This window comes from Electrona antarctica, assembly GCF_951216825.1.
Source record: "Electrona antarctica genome assembly, chromosome: 13".
NCBI lineage: Eukaryota > Metazoa > Chordata > Actinopteri > Myctophiformes > Myctophidae > Electrona > Electrona antarctica.
Genome location: NC_136794.1, coordinates 49,088,225 through 49,107,524, shown reverse-complemented (window position 1 = coordinate 49,107,524; position 19,300 = coordinate 49,088,225). Strand labels below are relative to the sequence as shown.

At 45.6% G+C, this 19,300-nt stretch overlaps 1 protein-coding gene across 2 annotated transcripts in view; it reads right to left on the bottom strand.

The window, feature by feature from the left end:
- col18a1a (collagen type XVIII alpha 1 chain a) overlaps positions 1–19,300 on the bottom strand; it is a 137,098-nt gene that overhangs the window by 29,147 nt on the left and 88,651 nt on the right. For both annotated transcript variants that reach the window (XM_079519196.1, XM_079519195.1), the window contains 11 exons: positions 15,897–16,018; positions 12,397–12,423; positions 11,397–11,603; positions 10,957–10,983; positions 10,744–10,806; positions 10,086–10,154; positions 9,872–9,925; positions 8,675–8,800; positions 8,104–8,166; positions 6,091–6,135; positions 1,764–1,892 (listed from right to left, as the gene is read on the bottom strand). In XM_079519196.1, coding sequence (XP_079375322.1) covers positions 1,764–1,892; positions 6,091–6,135; positions 8,104–8,166; positions 8,675–8,800; positions 9,872–9,925; positions 10,086–10,154; positions 10,744–10,806; positions 10,957–10,983; positions 11,397–11,603; positions 12,397–12,423; positions 15,897–16,018 — 932 coding nt within the window. The remainder of the gene's footprint in view (positions 1–1,763; positions 1,893–6,090; positions 6,136–8,103; positions 8,167–8,674; positions 8,801–9,871; positions 9,926–10,085; positions 10,155–10,743; positions 10,807–10,956; positions 10,984–11,396; positions 11,604–12,396; positions 12,424–15,896; positions 16,019–19,300) is intronic.

Genomic DNA, 19,300 nt, shown 5'->3' with positions numbered 1-19,300 from the left:
GGTTTATGTTCCAACTCAACGCTACATAAGGTACAGGTTTATGTTCCAACTCAACCCTACATAAGGTGCAGGTTTATGTTCCAACTCAACCCTACATAAGGTGCAGGTTTATGTTCCAACTCAACCCTACATAAGGTGCAGGTTTATGTTCCAACTCAACGCTACATAAGGTGCAGGTTTATGTTCCAACTCAACGCTACATAAGGTGCAGGTTTATGTTCCAACTCAACCCTACATAAGGTGCAGGTTTATGTTCCAACTCAACCCTACATAAGGTGCAGGTTTATGTTCCAACTCAACCCTACATAAGGTGCAGGTTTATGTTCCAACTCAACCCTACATAAGGTGCAGGTTTATGTTCCAACTCAACGCTACATAAGGTGCAGGTTTATGTTCCAACTCAACGCTACATAAGGTGCAGGTTTATGTTCCAACTCAACCCTACATAAGGTGCAGGTTTATGTTCCAACTCAACGCTACATAAGGTGCAGGTTTATGTTCCAACTCAACCCTACATAAGGTGCAGGTTTATGTTCCAACTCAACGCTGCATAAGGTGCAGGTTTATGTTCCAACTCAACCCTACATAAGGTGCAGGTTTATGTTCCAACTCAACGCTACATAAGGTGCAGGTTTATGTTCCAACTCAACGCTACATAAGGTGCAGGTTTATGTTCCAACTCAACGCTACATAAGGTGCAGGTTTATGTTCCAACTCAACGCTACATAAGGTGCAGGTTTATGTTCCAACTCAACGCTACATAAGGTGCAGGTTTATGTTCCAACTCAACCCTACATAAGGTGCAGGTTTATGTTCCAACTCAACCCTACATAAGGTGCAGGTTTATGTTCCAACTCAACCCTACATAAGGTGCAGGTTTATGTTCCAACTCAACGCTACATAAGGTGCAGGTTTATGTTCCAACTCAACGCTACATAAGGTGCAGGTTTATGTTCCAACTCAACGCTACATAAGGTGCAGGTTTATGTTCCAACTCAACCCTACATAAGGTGCAGGTTTATGTTCCAACTCAACCCTACATAAGGTGCAGGTTTATGTTCCAACTCAACCCTACATAAGGTGCAGGTTTATGTTCCAACTCAACCCTACATAAGGTGCAGGTTTATGTTCCAACTCAACCCTACATAAGGTGCAGGTTTATGTTCCAACTCAACCCTACATAAGGTGCAGGTTTATGTTCCAACTCAACGCTGCATAAGGTGCAGGTTTATGTTCCAACTCAACGCTACATAAGGTGCAGGTTTATGTTCCAACTCAACGCTACATAAGGTGCAGGTTTATGTTCCAACTCAACGCTACATAAGGTGCAGGTTTATGTTCCAACTCAACGCTACATAAGGTGCAGGTTTATGTTCCAACTCAACCCTACATAAGGTGCAGGTTTATGTTCCAACTCAACCCTACATAAGGTGCAGGTTTATGTTCCAACTCAACCCTACATAAGGTGCAGGTTTATGTTCCAACTCAACCCTACATAAGGTGCAGGTTTATGTTCCAACTCAACCCTACATAAGGTGCAGGTTTATGTTCCAACTCAACGCTACATAAGGTGCAGGTTTATGTTCCAACTCAACGCTACATAAGGTGCAGGTTTATGTTCCAACTCAACGCTACATAAGGTGATTTAATTAACACCATCAATTGTGTTTGTGTGTAGACACTCTGCAAATCTCTACATGGTACGGTGGTGTACAGTACTTTCACCCCTGTGTGTCACCCGAATGCTCATTTCAAACACTTACAAAGCCAACGCCTCCGGGCCCGGGCGGGCCCGGGAGCCCAGCTGCGCCGACTGGTCCCATTGGTCCAGGCAAGCCGGCTAGTCCACCCTCCCCTGAAGGACCTGGTGAGCCTGGTTGTCCTGAAGCCCCCTGGGAAATGAATGAATCGACAACGTTGGAAATTTGTAGTATTTCAATTAGTATTCCTCTGTGAACAGAGGAACAGATGCTGGTGAGTTCACGGATTAACTCATTGGTTGGCTGTGTGTGAGTCTGTCTGTCTGTCTGTCTGTCTGTCTGTCGGTCTGTCTGTCTAGAACTAAAACTGATCAAACAAGGGTTATTCAAAAGTGTGAATTTGATTGAAACATGACAGGATTTTTATTGTGATCTCTCGCCCTTGAAATATATAGTCCTTGGTTTCTGTTGTGTTTGAACAATAATAGCAATTCAAAACCACACCTCCAGTTGCTGTCATAAGAACGGGAGGTGCGCTCATGATAACGGCAGCAGTGCCTGTTTGTCCACGGCTGCACGAGCACCTGCAGCCCATCAAGTATAATTTATGCTTCGCCACCGCGATGGTGTCGCGCACGCAGACCTCTACGCTCACAACAGTCGCATCTGTGATGCGATGTGCGCTTGTATATCAGCAGTTCTCTGTGCGCAATACTGTTGCGCGTTGAAGTATAAATGTCTCCTAGGGTGCATCTCACTAGCCAACTCACAAGAGGAGGTTGAATGGACTGAAGCCAGCGCTCCCCAAAACAACAGGTTTGGAGATCTGTTGGGAATTGATTACATGAAACAGTCACCGGTGGCCCAGTCCCAATGTTTGTAAACAAATAATTGGTCTATTTGCTACTCCATTATACCCGTGTGTGAAGCCTGACATCTAGTGGTAAAAAGTGGGTACTGCACTGGCTTACGGCACAACATCACCGACACCAGTGTTGTTTTTGGCAGCAAATTTTGATTTTAGTCACATTTTCAGCTGGAATGTTTTAGTGTTAGTCTAGTTTTAGTCGACTAAATATCATAAGACTTTAGTCGACTAAATCTACAGTTGATTTAGTCGACTAAAATGTATTTTGGTGGGCCTTGATGCCGTCGTAATGGATGTTTTTACACTTGCTGAAAATAGACGATCCACAAGCTCACAACGCGTCGCAGCGCAGCGCAACCAAGCGTAAAATGACTCATACCAGATCTCTTGTCCACTAGTCCATTCCTAACACTTCACTATCTGTTGTCAATACATTTAGCTTAGTTTTAGGCCTCACTCACACGATCGCAACAGACTGATGTATGCTTGTTGTATACAAAGGGTGTGACACAGCTTGACCCAATGCATTTCCAATGGGAGTCACATGGTTTGACACAACATTTGTGTTGTATGAGGGGGAGGGGGGCAGTCGAAACACAGCCGAAAGCCATACAACAGCTTGTAGTCCAAAATGTAGTCCAAAAACCATGTGACTTCCATTGGAAATGCATTGGGGCGGCCATGACACTCACAACATTCATACAACAAGCATGCATCAATGTTTTATGCTAGATCGAAAGGTGTGAGTGAGGCCTATGTCAAAATAGCTTAGTTTTCATTTATTTTCCATTTAGTTTTCATCAGTGAAAAAAGGTAGTCGACGATTTTTCGTCCCTGCTTGGCACTCAGCATCAAGGGTTGGATTGGGGGGTCAGTCCCTGCTTGGCACTCAGCATCAAGGGTTGGATTAGGGGTCAGTCCCTGCTTGGCACTCAGCATCAAGGGTTGGATTAGGGATCAGTCCCTGCTTGGCACTCAGCATCAAGGGTTGGATTGGGGGTTCAGTCCCTGCTTGGCGAAAAGTGTTTTAAGCTAATAGAAACGACAGCCTTTCTCTTCCTGGAAAGTTAATGTGCTGAAATAGAGAAGCCCCATGGTGTTGTTGCACCAATTAAATGTTTGAAATGACCAAACCTGCTACTGATGATGCCAGGACTCATTAGTAGGCAGAGATGGTTCCATCTTATTAGGACCAGTTCTATGAGATGAGGTTTGATAGTGGGTGAAGTCAAGTGCTCCTTACACCCTACAGCCTACACCCTAGATCCTTACACCCTACAGCCTACACAGTTCGTTTTGCTTGTTTGAAAAATCACACCCGTGTGAAGTGAGCGGCGGTCTTATCATCGTTGCTCAGACACATATGACGTCAATGGGAATTTAATGTTTGTGTAAGATGAAAATCGACACTAATAGCTGAATATAGGAGGAGCTAGCGCCCCTCAAAAAAATGTTAAAATCAACAAATTGTGAAGTTTTGAGTCCTTTTTTCTTTCCTTTTTTGAGCTACCACTCAGCCTGTGTGTTGGAGAAGGTCGTCTTTATCCATGGAGGAGTAACCCAGACTGGACGCCATAATGACATCTACAAGTTGCACAATGGTCTGGACTTTAACCCATTTTGACCTAAATCCAGACAGTTTTCTGAAAAAGCTATGTTTCTATGTCAGTCGTTCTTCGATTTTTCAAAAATAGCTAAAGCATATCATAATGCTAACACCAAAAGGGGTTCCCGCCCAAAATGGTTTAATTAACACCAGAGGAACTCCACCTCCTGTTTCATGCCGTCACTCTGCTACCATCATCGGGACAAAGATGTTTGTATTTGGGTGCTGGGGGGGTCAGTAGTACTACAACACCATCAGAGTGTTTGACACAGAGACCAACTACTGGGTGAACAGTACACAGCTTCTACAGTACACAGCTTCTAGGCTTCAACCCATTTTGACCTGAGATCAGATTCTAAAAATGTCTTCTAAATCCTGACAGTTTTCTGAAAAAGCTATGTTTCTATGTCAGTGGTTCTTCGATTTTTCAAAAATAGCAGACCTACAAGCTATCTGCTATTTTTCAATAGCTAAAGCATAACATAATGCTAACACCACCACTGCTAGTCATCATATTATTGGCTTAGGAAAAAATATCCATGACTTCAAGTCTCCCCCATGGGGTGAGTAATCGATAGAATTGTGTTTTGTGGGTGAACTTTCCCTAAAAATCTGTAAACCTAGCAGGCATATGAAAGGCATACTGTATGTGCCAAGGGCTAAACGACACAAATCCATTATGATGATTACCAGTGTTGATTTTGTCAACTAAAACTAATTCTAATTCGTCGACTAGCACTGCCGAAAACGAAATGAAAACTAAGCTATGATGACTAAGACTAAGACTAAAATATACTGACAATACAAGTACAAACAAGTAACATGCGCGAACGCGGGAAGCGAACGCAGCTCGTAAATTGAAATAACAATTAGAATAAATTACGTACTTTTTAAGGGTTTTTTTAAGATTTTTTTTTAAGTTACGTTTTTTTTTTACGTTCTTGTTTTAGTGTGTGTATGTGTACGTGTTTTTTTTAAGTTTTTTCTTTTTAAGTTTTTTTTTTAAGTTAAGTTTTTTTTTTTTGTGTGTGTGTGTGTTTTTTGTGTGTGATACAGCTGTGCCCTCTGGTGGCGGGCAGGTGGTGTTACAGCGTGACACACACAGACAGACAGACAGACAGACAGACAGACAGACAGACAGACAGACAGACAGACAGACAGACAGACATGTTCTGCTAGGTCTCATAGTTAGTGCTCACTGCGTTCGCAACTAGACAAAAATGTTAAGGAGTGATTAGTCGAGAAGAGATCCAGTAGAACTAAAATACAAGTCATTGTATGTCTGGTTGCACTCGGGGTGTTGTGCTCTGAAACTAGCAGAATCCATCAAGGGGCCATCTGAAGCTCACAGCCCAAATCGGGGACCATTTGTTCAATCGCTCCCTGAGTAACACAGGGACAGATATGCTGTACAAAGACATTTTTTCTCACGGACAGAGACTTGGGGCTTCATTTTCGTCACCGCTAAACCCCTTATCCCTAAACTTCTTTGCCTTTTTTTTTTTTTACTATTCTGTATTTTTACTAACATTTTTGAATAGTTCAAATGGCCAGTCTACAAGCTCACAACGTGTCAATGTAGATTGGCTAGTTGAACTATTCAAAAATGTTTTTCAAAATAGTAAAAAAAAAGGCTAAAGAAGTTTAGGGATAAGGGGTTTAGCAGTGACGAAAATGGAGCCCATAGCCTCCTGCAGGCCTTGTTGACTAGAATTAGGAGACATTTTGAAGCTCTTGCTACTGAAATGATTGATGATTTATATGGATAAATCCCGTCATTTTAACATGCATCATTCTCAATGGGTGAGAACTGAGAAGCACAGCTTGCCAGACCTCTGGTCCTCCGGCAGAGAGGAGTGGGTGGGTGGGGCTTAGCGAAGGGTCCATTAGGTTTGATAAATAAATACATAACCAACCTTCTGTCCAGGCGCTCCTGGGAGTCCCAGCTCTCCTGCGTCACCCTGTGGTGAAAAGGAGACAACACGACAAAATATGAACAATAACAAGTAGAATGGAAAGCATTACATTTTATAGCAGGGGTGGTGCAACTTTGACGATGGAGAGGGACACTATATCTCCACACTCACTCCAGAGGGCCACTATATCTCCACACTCACTCCAGAGGGACACTATATCTCCACACTCACTCCAGAGGGCCACTATATCTCCACACTCACTCCAGAGGGCCACTATATCTCCACACTCACTCCAGAGGGCCACTATATCTCCACACTCACTCCAGAGGGCCACTATATCTCCACACTCACTCCAGAGGGCCACTATATCTCCACACTCACTCCAGAGGGCCACTATATCTCCACACTCACTCCAGAGGGCCACTATATCTCCACACTCACTCCAGAGGGCCACTATATTACCACACTCACTCCAGAGGGCCACTATATCTCCACACTCACTCCAGAGGGCCACTATATTTCCACACTCACTCCAGAGGGCCACTATATCTCCACACTCACTCCAGAGGGCCACTATATTACCACACTCACTCCAGAGGGCCACTATATTTCCACACTCACTCCAGAGGGCCACTATATTTCCACACTCACTCCAGAGGGCCACTATATCTCCACACTCACTCCAGAGGGCCACTATATCTCCACACTCACTCCAGAGGGCCACTATATTACCACACTCACTCCAGAGGGCCACTATATTTCCACACTCACTCCAGAGGGCCACTATATTTCCACACTCACTCCAGAGGGCCACTATATTTCCACACTCACTCCAGAGGGCCACTATATTTCCACACTCACTCCAGAGGGCCACTATATTTCCACACTCACTCCAGAGGGCCACTATATCTCCACACTCACTCCAGAGGGCCACTATATCTCCACACTCACTCCAGAGGGCCACTATATCTCCACACTCACTCCAGAGGGCCACTATATTTCCACACTCACTCCAGAGGGCCACTATATTTCCACACTCACTCCAGAGGGCCACTATATTTCCACACTCACTCCAGAGGGCCACTATATTTCCACACTCACTCCAGAGGGCCACTATATTTCCACACTCACTCCAGAGGGCCACTATATTTCCACACTCACTCCAGAGGGCCACTATATCTCCACACTCACTCCAGAGGGCCACTATATCTCCACACTCACTCCAGAGGGCCACTATATTTCCACACTCACTCCAGAGGGCCACTATATTTCCACACTCACTCCAGACGGCTGCATTGCATATTACTGTAGCAAAAAATAGCCGATCTACGAGTACCTCTGGGGTACATTTCAAATGCAATAGACAGGTCTACACAAGTAAGACGCGCGGACGCGGGAAGCGAACGCAGCTCATAAATTGCAATAACAACAATTAGAATAAACAAATAAACATTTTTAAGGTTTTTTTTAAGTTCTCTTTTTTTAAGATAAGTTTTTTTTTTTAGTGGTGCAACCACTCCAAGGAACAGCAATGTCCGTGTTTGTTAACCTATGTGACTATGTTTGTGTGTGACTCATGACTATGAGTACCAGTAGGGACGCTGTTGTGCCAGAAACAGAGAGAGAGAGATAGTGCTGCACTGTTGCCTGCTAATATGAGAGAGGGGGGGGGGGGGGGGGGGGGGGGAGGTGCACCACTCAGTTCACACGGGTGTGATTTTTAAGTTAAGTTTTGTGTGTGTGTGTGTGTGTGTGTGTGTGTGTGTGTTTTTTGTGTGTGATACAGCTGCGCCCTCTGGTGGCGGGCCGGTGGTGTTACAGCGTGACACACACACACACAGACACACAGACAGACAGACAGTTTAGGCCAGCTTCTATAGTTAGTGCTCACTGAGTTCGCAACTACAGAGGTTATTATATGTTTTCTGGGTCTGTTTTACAGCTGCTAATGGCTGATGTCTAATGTTATATAAACACAGCAAAAACAAAGAGACAAACAACAATGTTCTGTACCCTGTCTCCCTTGAGGCCAGGACGTCCTGGGAACCCATCGACACCTGGCGGTCCCGGTTGGCCCTGGGGAAAAAAGGACCTTGATTAGATTAACCCGTTTAGACCTGAGCTCGATTCTACAAAAACCCTATGTTTCTATATCAGTGGTGCTCAAACTATTTCATGTCGTTGGACCCCTAGAATTATATGTATTTGGCCGCCGACCCCCCATCTCAAAATAGGTAGTTCCAGGCAGGGACCCCCCAGAAGCAAGGATTTGAGTTAAAAAACTTCACTGTGAAATAATATTCAAAGATTTGCGCCACATTTTCACGATTTTTCAAAAATAGCAGACCTACAAGCTCGTAGCGTGGCACTCGGTGCCGCGCTACGAGCTTGTAGCTTGTAGATACAAAGTATAACATAATGCTTAAAATGCCAAAAGGGGTTCCCGCCCAGAATGGGTTAAGTTATACATTGTTATTAGTACATATCACGAGCATCTCCACTGAGACAAGATGAGGAGGATGACGATAGGAGCTATATTTGGGTTTAGTGGCTTATTGTCAAAGTGACACAGGACGACACCTACCGTTCTACCAGGGGCTCCGTCCTGTCCTCGGGGTCCCACCCCCCCAGACGAGCCCGTCCCGGTGCCGACCACAGCGGGTCCTGGAGGACCAGGGGGGCCCGGGGGCCCAGGTAAACCCTGCAGTCCCTGCAACGAGAAAGATTGGACACAATTATTCACTAGTAATAATAATAATGTCCTGCCCTTTGTCTCTCAGATCAATCACTTCAAGAATGCATTATTAGTTCATCTTATATCTAGCTGTTCTTGTTTTTGATACCTCTTTTGTGTTGTCCTGAGACTATCCTATTGGCATCATACTTGTTTATTTGTATTGAATGCCTCATTTCTTGCATTCATGTTGTATATTTTATTTTATTTTATTTTTTCAATGAAACTCTGGGGTTACGAGTATACTGATGTAGTGGGTTTGTGGTGGGTTTGTGATGGGAAGACGCCTCTGTGTATGTCACTATTGTTTTGTTGCTGTATTGTTTCGTTCTATGTTGTGCCCTGAGAAAGGACCCCCTTGAAAAGGAGTTGCTGCAACTCAAGAGAGTATCCTCTAGTGACATTTAAAATAATAATAATGCCCGATTGCTGACCCTGAGCACGTTCTGCACCAAGGTGAATTCTATATACAGCCACTGTACAGCGACCACAGTCTCCTGATGCCACCGTACAGCGACCACAGTCTCCTGATGCCACTGTACAGCGACCACAGTCTCCTGATGCCACTGTACAGCGACCACAGTCTCCTGATGCCACTGTACAGCGACCACAGTCTCCTGATGCCACTGTACAGCGACCACAGTCTATATACAGCCACTGTACAGCGACCACAGTCTCCTGATGTAACCGGAGAGAGTTCATCACTCAGTTTCAACGTTCTGTTTTAAGACTGTTTAAACATTCAAATGGATTTGACACCAAAACACAGGTGGGACTTTGCTTTTAAGCTGTGACTCTTGTACCAGCAAATCGTCTCCAGCTTGTGTTACAAATGACATGCGTTTAGTTCAACCTCAAAGTGCATGTTTACCTACACTATAATTATAGTAATAATACATCTGCGTATCCAAGACAAGTACAGCTGACCTCCGTCATTGCATTCTGAGGGCTGTTACCTGTGGTACAACGTTGCCTTCTTCTAATGACAGCAAATAGAACTGTATTATAATAATAATAATAATAATGTTGTTTTCTTATCGTACGCACCCGTATAGATTCCAAGTCAGGGAATCCTCCTGAGCCCTCCATGTCCACGAATGTCTGAAACACGGACAACAAGCACATCTTCACAACGCCGTCCGTCTTTTGTAAACCCAGCACCCTTTTCCTATAACGGTGTGTGTGTGTGTGTGTGCGCGTGGTGTGCGTGCGTGCGTGCGTGCGTGCGTGCGTGCGTGCGTGCGTGCGTGCGTATACTCACAGATCTGGATCCTGGTCCCGGGGGTCCAGGAAGCCCTCGGGGGCCAGGCTGGCCTTCTCCACGCTCTCCCTGTGGACGACAGGATAACAACATTAGCTATGTTCCAACACTCCTTCACCTTCTATCCTCGCGTCCTTCACTCGCGTTGTTTCCTTGTGCCTTATAGTCCCCTCGACTGAGGAAAGGAGACGAGGAATAGCTGCGAGGACGGAGGAAACAATCGGGTACGGGTATGCGCTCCTCGATCACCCAAGTGTCATTTTGTACCGACGTCAATTGCTTGGTGTTCACTGGTGACGGTAAAGCTTACAGCTCAGATATCATGTTGTATTGGGCACCGTGAAATGGTAAATGGTGCATTTATATAGCGCTTTTATCCAAAGCGCTATACATAGATTGTGCATTACATTCACCCATTCATACACCGATTGCGGCGGAAGCCATGCAAGGTACCAACCAGCACATCGGGAGCAATTTGGGGTTCAGTGTCTTGCCCAAGGACACTTAGACATGTAGACAGGAGGAGCCGGGATTCGAACCGCCGACCCATGATTGGACGACCTGCTCTACCTCTTGAGCCACAGTCGCTCATACTGGACATATGTATTTCTCTAATATGTTTAGGAATAAGTGATAAGTGTGAGCTGGAATATTGTACCTTCTGTCCATTAGTTCCAGCGTCGCCGGGAGTTCCTGGAAAACCTGGCGGTCCGACCGGACCCTGGGTTCAAAGAGCATGGTGTTAGGCTGATAGTGATACTATTTATAAAGCCATGTAGATCCCTCACACAGAAGTCACATTCCATCTTATTTCTTTGTCAATGTCTCCATGGTTTGCAGCTTGCCTGAAATTATGATAAGAAAGACTTACTGTTTTGCCATCTTCACCAGGATCACCCTGTAGACAGACAAGGAAAACAAGACAATGTTTAGTTTGAAATCCTTTTCACTCGGAAGCCTAGGGTCAGGAAGTGAATTATCGCTATTATTGCCGCGATCTTGTTATTTAATTCACCCAAAACATATATTTTGTAACCGGGGATCATATCGTTTAGAAAAAAAATCAAGCTTGTTTTGAGTCAAAAAGAAGAATTTGTTTTTATCGCACCGCAACCGTAGTGTTACGAGCGCGCACAGAACACAGTTGTGAACCAAAATCCATTTATATTAAAATAGGCGTCAAAAGGCGAATTCAGCGGAGAGGGCATTTGGACCAGGATGCGTCAAAAGGGTATATCGGCGTAAAATGAGTTAACATGTGAACGTATACAAGCAGTCTCAAGCGGTTATGGTGTGTGCCAATCTACTCACGGCCTCTCCGTCCTCTCCTAGTGTTCCCTGAGAGCCGGGTACACCCGGTGGTCCGGGTGGTCCTCTTGGGCCAGGGAGCCTCTCTACCACTGAGCCGTCACTGCGCTCCGTCAGCTCCGGGGTGGGCCCTGGGGGCCCCGGGGGGCCAGGGGGGCCCGCTGGGCCAGCGTCTCCCTTCGCCCCTGAGTAGCCGAACCCTGCACTTCCCTGGAGAGACATGATGATGACCATCAGAGTCCATTGTTGTTGTGTTAAAGTTAGAAATCAATGGATACATTTAATTACAATCCTCATATAATGTGTGACTTTTCTGTAGCTTTTCCCCATCCATTTTTTATCCTGTTAATATGAAGCATTAAGACCTGAGATCAGATTCTAAAAATGTCTTCTACATCCTGACAGTTTTCTGAAAAAGCTATGTTTCTATGTCAGTCGTTCTTCGATTTTTCAAAAATAGCAGACCTACAAGCTCATAGCGTGCCACTCGGTGGCGTGCTATGAGCTTGTAGATCTGCTATTTTTCAATAGCTAAAGCATAACATAATGCTAACACCAAAAGGGATTCCCGCCCAAAATGGGTTAAGGGGCGAAAAGTGTAAGAAATAATAGATTATTAAAAAAAGGATTGTGGAGAAAAAATAGATACTGTCAAGTAATAGGAATAGGAACCAGACTGAATTAACCCATTCAGGCCTGGCGTCGAAATTTAAAAAAATGTCTTCTAAATCATGACAATTTTCTGAAAGATTTGAGGCACATTTTAACGATTTTTCAAAAATAGCAGACCTACAAGTTCATAGCGCGGCACTCGGTGCCGCGCTATGAACTTGTAGATCTGCTATTTTTCAATAACTAAATTATAACATAATGTATGTAACACTAAAAGGGGTTCCCGCTCAAAATGGGTTAAAAACTGTACTTGCATGGCAGACACTTCCATTTCCATAAAAGGCCCTGAATCAAATGCGTTAATTCCCAATAAAAATAATCAATAACATACCTTCCCTCCTCTTTCTCCTGGTTCTCCCTGAAACACAACAATACAAACAAATGATGTTAAGGTTGAAAAATAAAGCGCTCTCTCCAGTTCACACGTGTTTAGTGAAGCCTAGTGTGGTGGGGTCAGGGGTCAGGGAAACCCATGTTTTTGGGCTGAAAGGATAAACGTAATTATCACCCCCTCCCCCCCCCCCCCTTAATGTCAGATCAATTCCCTACGAAAACATGAATTGTTTCAATCTGTGAGTTTCTGAGAAAAAAAACAATTCTTGGCCAGTGGCGTTTCCAGGAATTACAATTTGGGCAGGAAAGATGTGTTAATTGTCGTCTCCCCGCGCACAGGTTGGTGAGGGATGCGTTGCTGCTCCCGTGCTACCGTATGTTCAGGTTAGAGTTAGAGATAGGGTTAGTACTAGTTAACCTGACTCCGCCAGATGGGGCAGCAGAGAGTACACTGGGTTCCCCCCTCCTGCTCCTATCTGGAAACTCTCAGGCAGACTTGATGCCCGGCCACAAAACGGCCTGGCCAATCAGCGGCAGCTAGAGGCGGGATCAAGGCATACACAGTGCTGCCTGAGCAGGAGGGGGGAACCCAGTGTACTCTCTGCTGCCCCATCTGGCGGAGTCAGGTTAAGTACTAGTAGGCATAACCACTTGCGTGCGGTCCAAATGAACACAGCACAGTGCTCCCTACCCCACTGACAACCAATCACAAGCAGAGTTTGGAAATGGTCGCCTATGAATAGAATATCTGTGTACTGTACTGTACTGTACAGTACAGTACAGTACAGTGAGCACACAGCTTGTATGATGATCTCACAGATGGTGAAGCCACCGTCTCTGCCTCTGCAAGGCACTCGCCCCCTGGCATCTCTGCTCCTACTGTGGCCAAATGACAAACCTCCTCAAGATGGTGAAAACCAGCCAAACAGCTTTGGTATGCAGGGATGGTATACTACCAAGTACCATCACACACCGAGGTATGCAGGGATGGTATACTACCATCACACACCGAGGGATGGTATACTACCATCACACACCGAGGGATGGTATACTACCATCACACACCGAGGTATGCAGGGATGGTATACTACCATCCTTTGGTATGCAGGGATGGTATACTACCATCCTTTGGTATGCAGGGATGGTATACTACCATCCTTTGGTATGCAGGGATGGTATACTACCATCCTTTGGTATGCAGGGATGGTATACTACCCATCCCACACCGGATTTCTAGCGGCCTTTCTCCATCGGTTTTCCGAAAAACGCGTCTACTACTACCATCACACACCGAGGGATGGTATACTACCATCACACACCGAGGTATGCAGGGATGGTATACTACCATCCTTTGGTATGCAGGGATGGTATACTACCATCCTTTGGTATGCAGGGATGGTATACTACCCATCCCACACCGGATTTCTAGCGGCCTTTCTCCATCGGTTTTCCGAAAAACGCGTCCAGTGTGCAACCACCTTTACTCCCCTACATTTAAACGCGTCCAGTGTGCAACCACCTTTACTCCCCTACATTTAAACGCGTCCAGTGTGCAACCACCTTTACTCCCCTACATTTAAACGCGTCCAGTGTGCAACCACCTTTACTCCCCTACATTTAAACGCGTCCAGTGTGCAACCACCTTTACTCCCCTACATTTAAACGCGTCCAGTGTGCAACCACCTTTACTCCCCTACATTTAAACGCGTCCAGTGTGCAACCACCTTTACTCCCCTACATTTAAACGCGTCCAGTGTGCAACCACCTTTACTCCCCTACATTTAAACGCGTCCAGTGTGCAACCACCTTTACTCCCCTACATTTAAACGCGTCCAGTGTGCAACCACCTTTACTCCCCTACATTTAAACGCGTCCAGTGTGCAACCACCTTTACTCCCCTACATTTAAACGCGTCCAGTGTGCAACCACCTTTACTCCCCTACATTTAAACGCGTCCAGTGTGCAACCACCTTTACTCCCCTACATTTAAACGCGTCCAGTGTGCAACCACCTTTACTCCCCTACATTTAAACGCGTCCAGTGTGCAACCACCTTTACTCCCCTACATTTAAACGCGTCCAGTGTGCAACCACCTTTACTCCCCTACATTTAAACGCGTCCAGTGTGCAACCACCTTTACTCCCCTACATTTAAACGCGTCCAGTGTGCAACCACCTTTACTCCCCTACATTTAAACGCGTCCAGTGTGCAACCACCTTTACTCCCCTACATTTAAACGCGTCCAGTGTGCAACCACCTTTACTCCCCTACATTTAAACGCGTCCAGTGTGCAACCACCTTTACTCCCCTACATTTAAACGCGTCCAGTGTGCAACCACCTTTACTCCCCTACATTTAAACGCGTCCAGTGTGCAACCACCTTTACTCCCCTACATTTAAACGCGTCCAGTGTGCAACCACCTTTACTCCCCTACATTTAAACGCGTCCAGTGTGCAACCACCTTTACTCCCCTACATTTAAACGCGTCCAGTGTGCAACCACCTTTACTCCCCTACATTTAAACGCGTCCAGTGTGCAACCACCTTTACTCCCCTACATTTAAACGCGTCCAGTGTGCAACCACCTTTACTCCCCTACATTTAAACGCGTCCAGTGTGCAACCACCTTTACTTTACATTTATTTGAACACTTTAGTTACTATCGTTACTTTGTAGATTTTGATTATAATACAAAACATACTTCAACCCACTTCAGCCCTAGAATATATATTTTGGCCATTTGAAAATATCAGATCTACAAGATGACAATGCGTCGCATCGCGATGCATTGTGAGCTTGTAGATCTGCTATTTTCAAAAGTTTTTTTTTTTTAAACTTGTGATATGGGACATTCTGCATAATTAACTGCATAATAACTTTTTACTTCTGCTAAGTACATTTTTATACCAATACTTTTTTTTACTTTTACCCAAGTACATTTTGATAACCATACTTTTACTTGTAATGGGAGTAGTTCTGCATTGCAGCATTGATATATTTTACTCAAGTAAAACATTTGAGTACTTTTTCCACCACTGTACGGTTATCATATGTGACTAAATTTGACTGAGAGACTGACATTGAATTTTCGTTTCAGTTTGACCCACCAGTTTTGGAGATATGGCTTATAGAGTAATGTCTTGCAGAGAAACAGCAAGTTGAGAAAATAGACTTGAAAGGTTCACTTCTGTGGTCTCTAACATTACACCTAGCTACATGTTTAAGCATTTATTTCATATTTACATGTCGAATTCAGCTCTGACACTTATTTCAGACATGCTCTAGTATGTGAAGAGTCTGCCTGTGCTATTAACTCATTAAGACATGATCTAGTATGTGAAGAGTCTGCCTGTGCTATTAACTCATTCTGGATAAAAATAAAAGTTTTTCTCCTCTGGTGAAAAGCTGGAGTTTGCGCGATGGCAGTCTCTCAGTCAAATCTGGTCACATTATGTCCCAAATCAGTGGAAGCACATTTTCATAAACGTTGGTTCGAACCTTCTCTCCGCGCGCTCCGCCCCGCGAGGCCGAGCTGGTCCCGGACTCTCCCTTGGGGCCGAGAGGACCCCTGTCTCCTTTGTCTCCTCGGTCTCCTCTGTCTCCTTTGGTTCCTTGGGCTCCTGGTCGGGAAAAACAATGTGAACGCATTAACACCGTTACTATTAATTTAACCCATTTTGACCTGAGATCAGATTCTAAAAATGTCTTCTAAATCAGTTAGACAGTTTTCTGAAAAACCCCATGTTTCTATATCAGTGGTTCTCAAACATTTTCATGTCAAGGACCCCCAAGATTTTATGTAATTGGCCTCCAACCCCCCAGAAGCAAAGATTTAAGTTAAAAACTTTGGCTGTGAAAGAATATATATTCAAAGATTTGCGCCACATTTTCACGATTTAAAAAAAATAGCAGACCTACAAGCTCGTAGCGCGCCACCGAGTGCCGCGCTACGAGCTTGTAGGTCTGCTATTTTTTAAAAATCGTGAAAATGTGGCGCAAATGTGAGCTTGTAGATCTGCTGTTTTTCAATAGCTAAAGCATAACATAATGCTAACACCAAAAGAGGGTTCCCGCCCAAAATGGGTTAAACCGACGGAAAGACTGCTGGAGAATGATTAACGACACGCCGTCGCGTGTCCCGACCGAACAACAAGGACGTACGTTTACTGTCCCCCAAAAGGTGGAGGAAATGAACCTATTCTTTTCTTTTCTTTGTTTGTCAGAGCTAGAATTCCACGCCGGTTGTAATTTATGGGCCTTGAGGAGGAGGATGCGTCGGAGGTCAAGCAGTTAACACCTGAAACAAGCGGCATGCATCCAGAAGGAATGTCCTGGTTAAATCCCACAAGTCCCACTGTGACCTCAAACTCTACCCTTTTTAAATGAGCCTCCATTAATTTAACCACCTGGTGTCCTTGTTTTAGGGGGGGCGTCATTATGGCTGAAATTGGTCTGATCTATAAGCTCACTAGCCTGCAGGTCCACCTATGCTTTCTATGGCATAGGGCAGCTCCCGGCAGGATCCGCCGGGAGAATCACGCAGCTGCGCGACACGAGACTAATTAATGAGAGTGACAGAGAGAGAGAGGAGTGTGTGTGTACGTGTGTGTGTCAATTTAACAAAGGTGCAGACGATCAGAAATCAGCAGAGAGTGATCGATCGAGTGATCGTTTGCGCTACTCTATGCCGAATTGAAGTGGACTCGGCCCCAGACTTTTTTTTTCTCCCTGGAAATAAAAACATCTGGGTTTCCGAGGCTACAGGCTCACAAGACGCTGGGTTGCTTTGTGATGTGTCGTGGCTACAGGCTCACAAGACGTTGGGTTGCTTTGTGATGTGTCGTGGCTACAGGCTCACAAGACGCTGGGTTGCTTTGTGATGTGTCCCGAGGCTACAGGCTCACAAGACGTTGGGTTGCTTTGTGATGTGTCGTGAGGCTACAGGCTCACAAGACGTTGGGTTGCTTTGTGATGTGTCGTGGCTACAGGCTCACAAGACGCTGGGTTGCTTTGTGATGTGTCGTGGCTACAGGCTCACAAGACGTTGGGTTGCTTTGTGATGTGTCGTGGCTACAGGCTCACAAGACGTTGGGTTGCTTTGTGATGTGTCGTGGCTACAGGCTCACAAGACGTTGGGTTGCTTTGTGATGTGTCGTGGCTACAGGCTCACAAGACGTTGGGTTGCTTTGTGATGTGTCGTGGCTACAGGCTCACAAGACGTTGGGTTGCTTTGTGATGTGTCGTGGCTACAGGCTCACAAGACGTTGGGTTGCTTTGTGATGTGTCGTGGCTACAGGCTCACAAGACGTTGGGTTGCTTTGTGATGTGTCCCGAGGCTACAGGCTCACAAGACGTTGGGTTGCTTTGTGATGTGTCCCGAGGCTACAGGCTCACAAGACGTTGGGTTGCTTTGTGATGTGTCGTGGCTACAGGCTCACAAGACGTTGGGTTGCTTTGTGATGTGTCGTGGCTACAGGCTCACAAGACGTTGGGTTGCTTTGTGATGTGTCGTGGCTACAGGCTCACAAGACGTTGGGTTGCTTTGTGATGTGTCCCGAGGCTACAGGCTCACAAGACGTTGGGTTGCTTTGTGATGTGTCCCGAGGCTACAGGCTCACAAGACGTTGGGTTGCTTTGTGATGTGTCCCGAGGCTACAGGCTCACAAGACGTTGGGTTGCTTTGTGATGTGTCGTGAGGCTACCGGCTCACAAGACGTTGGGTTGCTTTGTGATGTGTCCCGAGGCTACAGGCTCACAAGACGTTGGGTTGCTTTGTGATGTGTCCCGAGGCTACAGGCTCACAAGACGTTGGGTTGCTGTGATGTGTCGTGAGGCTACAGGCTCACAAGACGTTGGGTTGCTGTGATGTGTCGTGAGGCTACCGGCTCACAAGACGTTGGGTTGCTGTGATGTGTAGTGAGGCTACCGGCTCACAAGACGTTGGGTTGCTGTGATGTGTCGTGAGGCTACCGGCTCACAAGACGTTGGGTTGCTGTGATGTGTCGTGAGGCTACCGGCTCACAAGACGTTGGGTTGCTTTGATGTGTCCCGAGGCTACAGGCTCACAAGACGTTGGGTTGCTTTGATGTGTCCCGAGGCTACCGGCTCACAAGACGTTGGGTTGCTTTGATGTGTCCCGAGGCTACCGGCTCACAAGACGTTGGGTTGCTTTGATGTGTCCCGAGGCTACCGGCTCACAAGACGTTGGGTTGCTTTGATGTGTCCCGAGGCTACCGGCTCACAAGACGTTGGGTTGCTTTGTGATGTGTCGTGAGCTTTGTGATGTGTCGTGAGCTTTGTGATGTGTCGTGAGCTTTGTGATGTGTCGTGAGCTTTGTGATGTGTCGTGAGCTTTGTGATGTGTCGTGAGCTTTGTGATGTGTCGTGAGCTTTGTGATGTGTCGTGAGCTTGGTGATGTGTCGTGAGCTTTGTGATGTGTCGTGAGCTTGGTGATGTGTCGTGAGCTTGGTGATGTGTCGTGAGCTTGGTGATGTGTCGTGAGCTTTGTGATGTGTCGTGAGCTTTGTGATGTGTCGTGAGCTTTGTGATGTGTCGTGAGCTTGGTGATGTGTCGTGAGCTTGGTGATGTGTCGTGAGCTTTGTGATGTGTCGTGAGCTTGGTGATGTGTCGTGAGCTTGGTGATGTGTCGTGAGCTTGTTGTGCATTGGTTGTTTTCGCTATTAATCATACGAGAAAGTATAATTGGGATTAAGAGGTTCATGAACAAAAAGTATTGTTGTTGTTGAAAAGTTAACACTAGACTATATTCTGATTGTGGTTAGTTAGTTTCATTTATTGCCCACAACAGTAACAACAAAACAGCAACAACACTTACACACAATTATGTTCATGGCAAAAAGCAGGACAACAGTGACAAATACATATAATATAAAAATCACA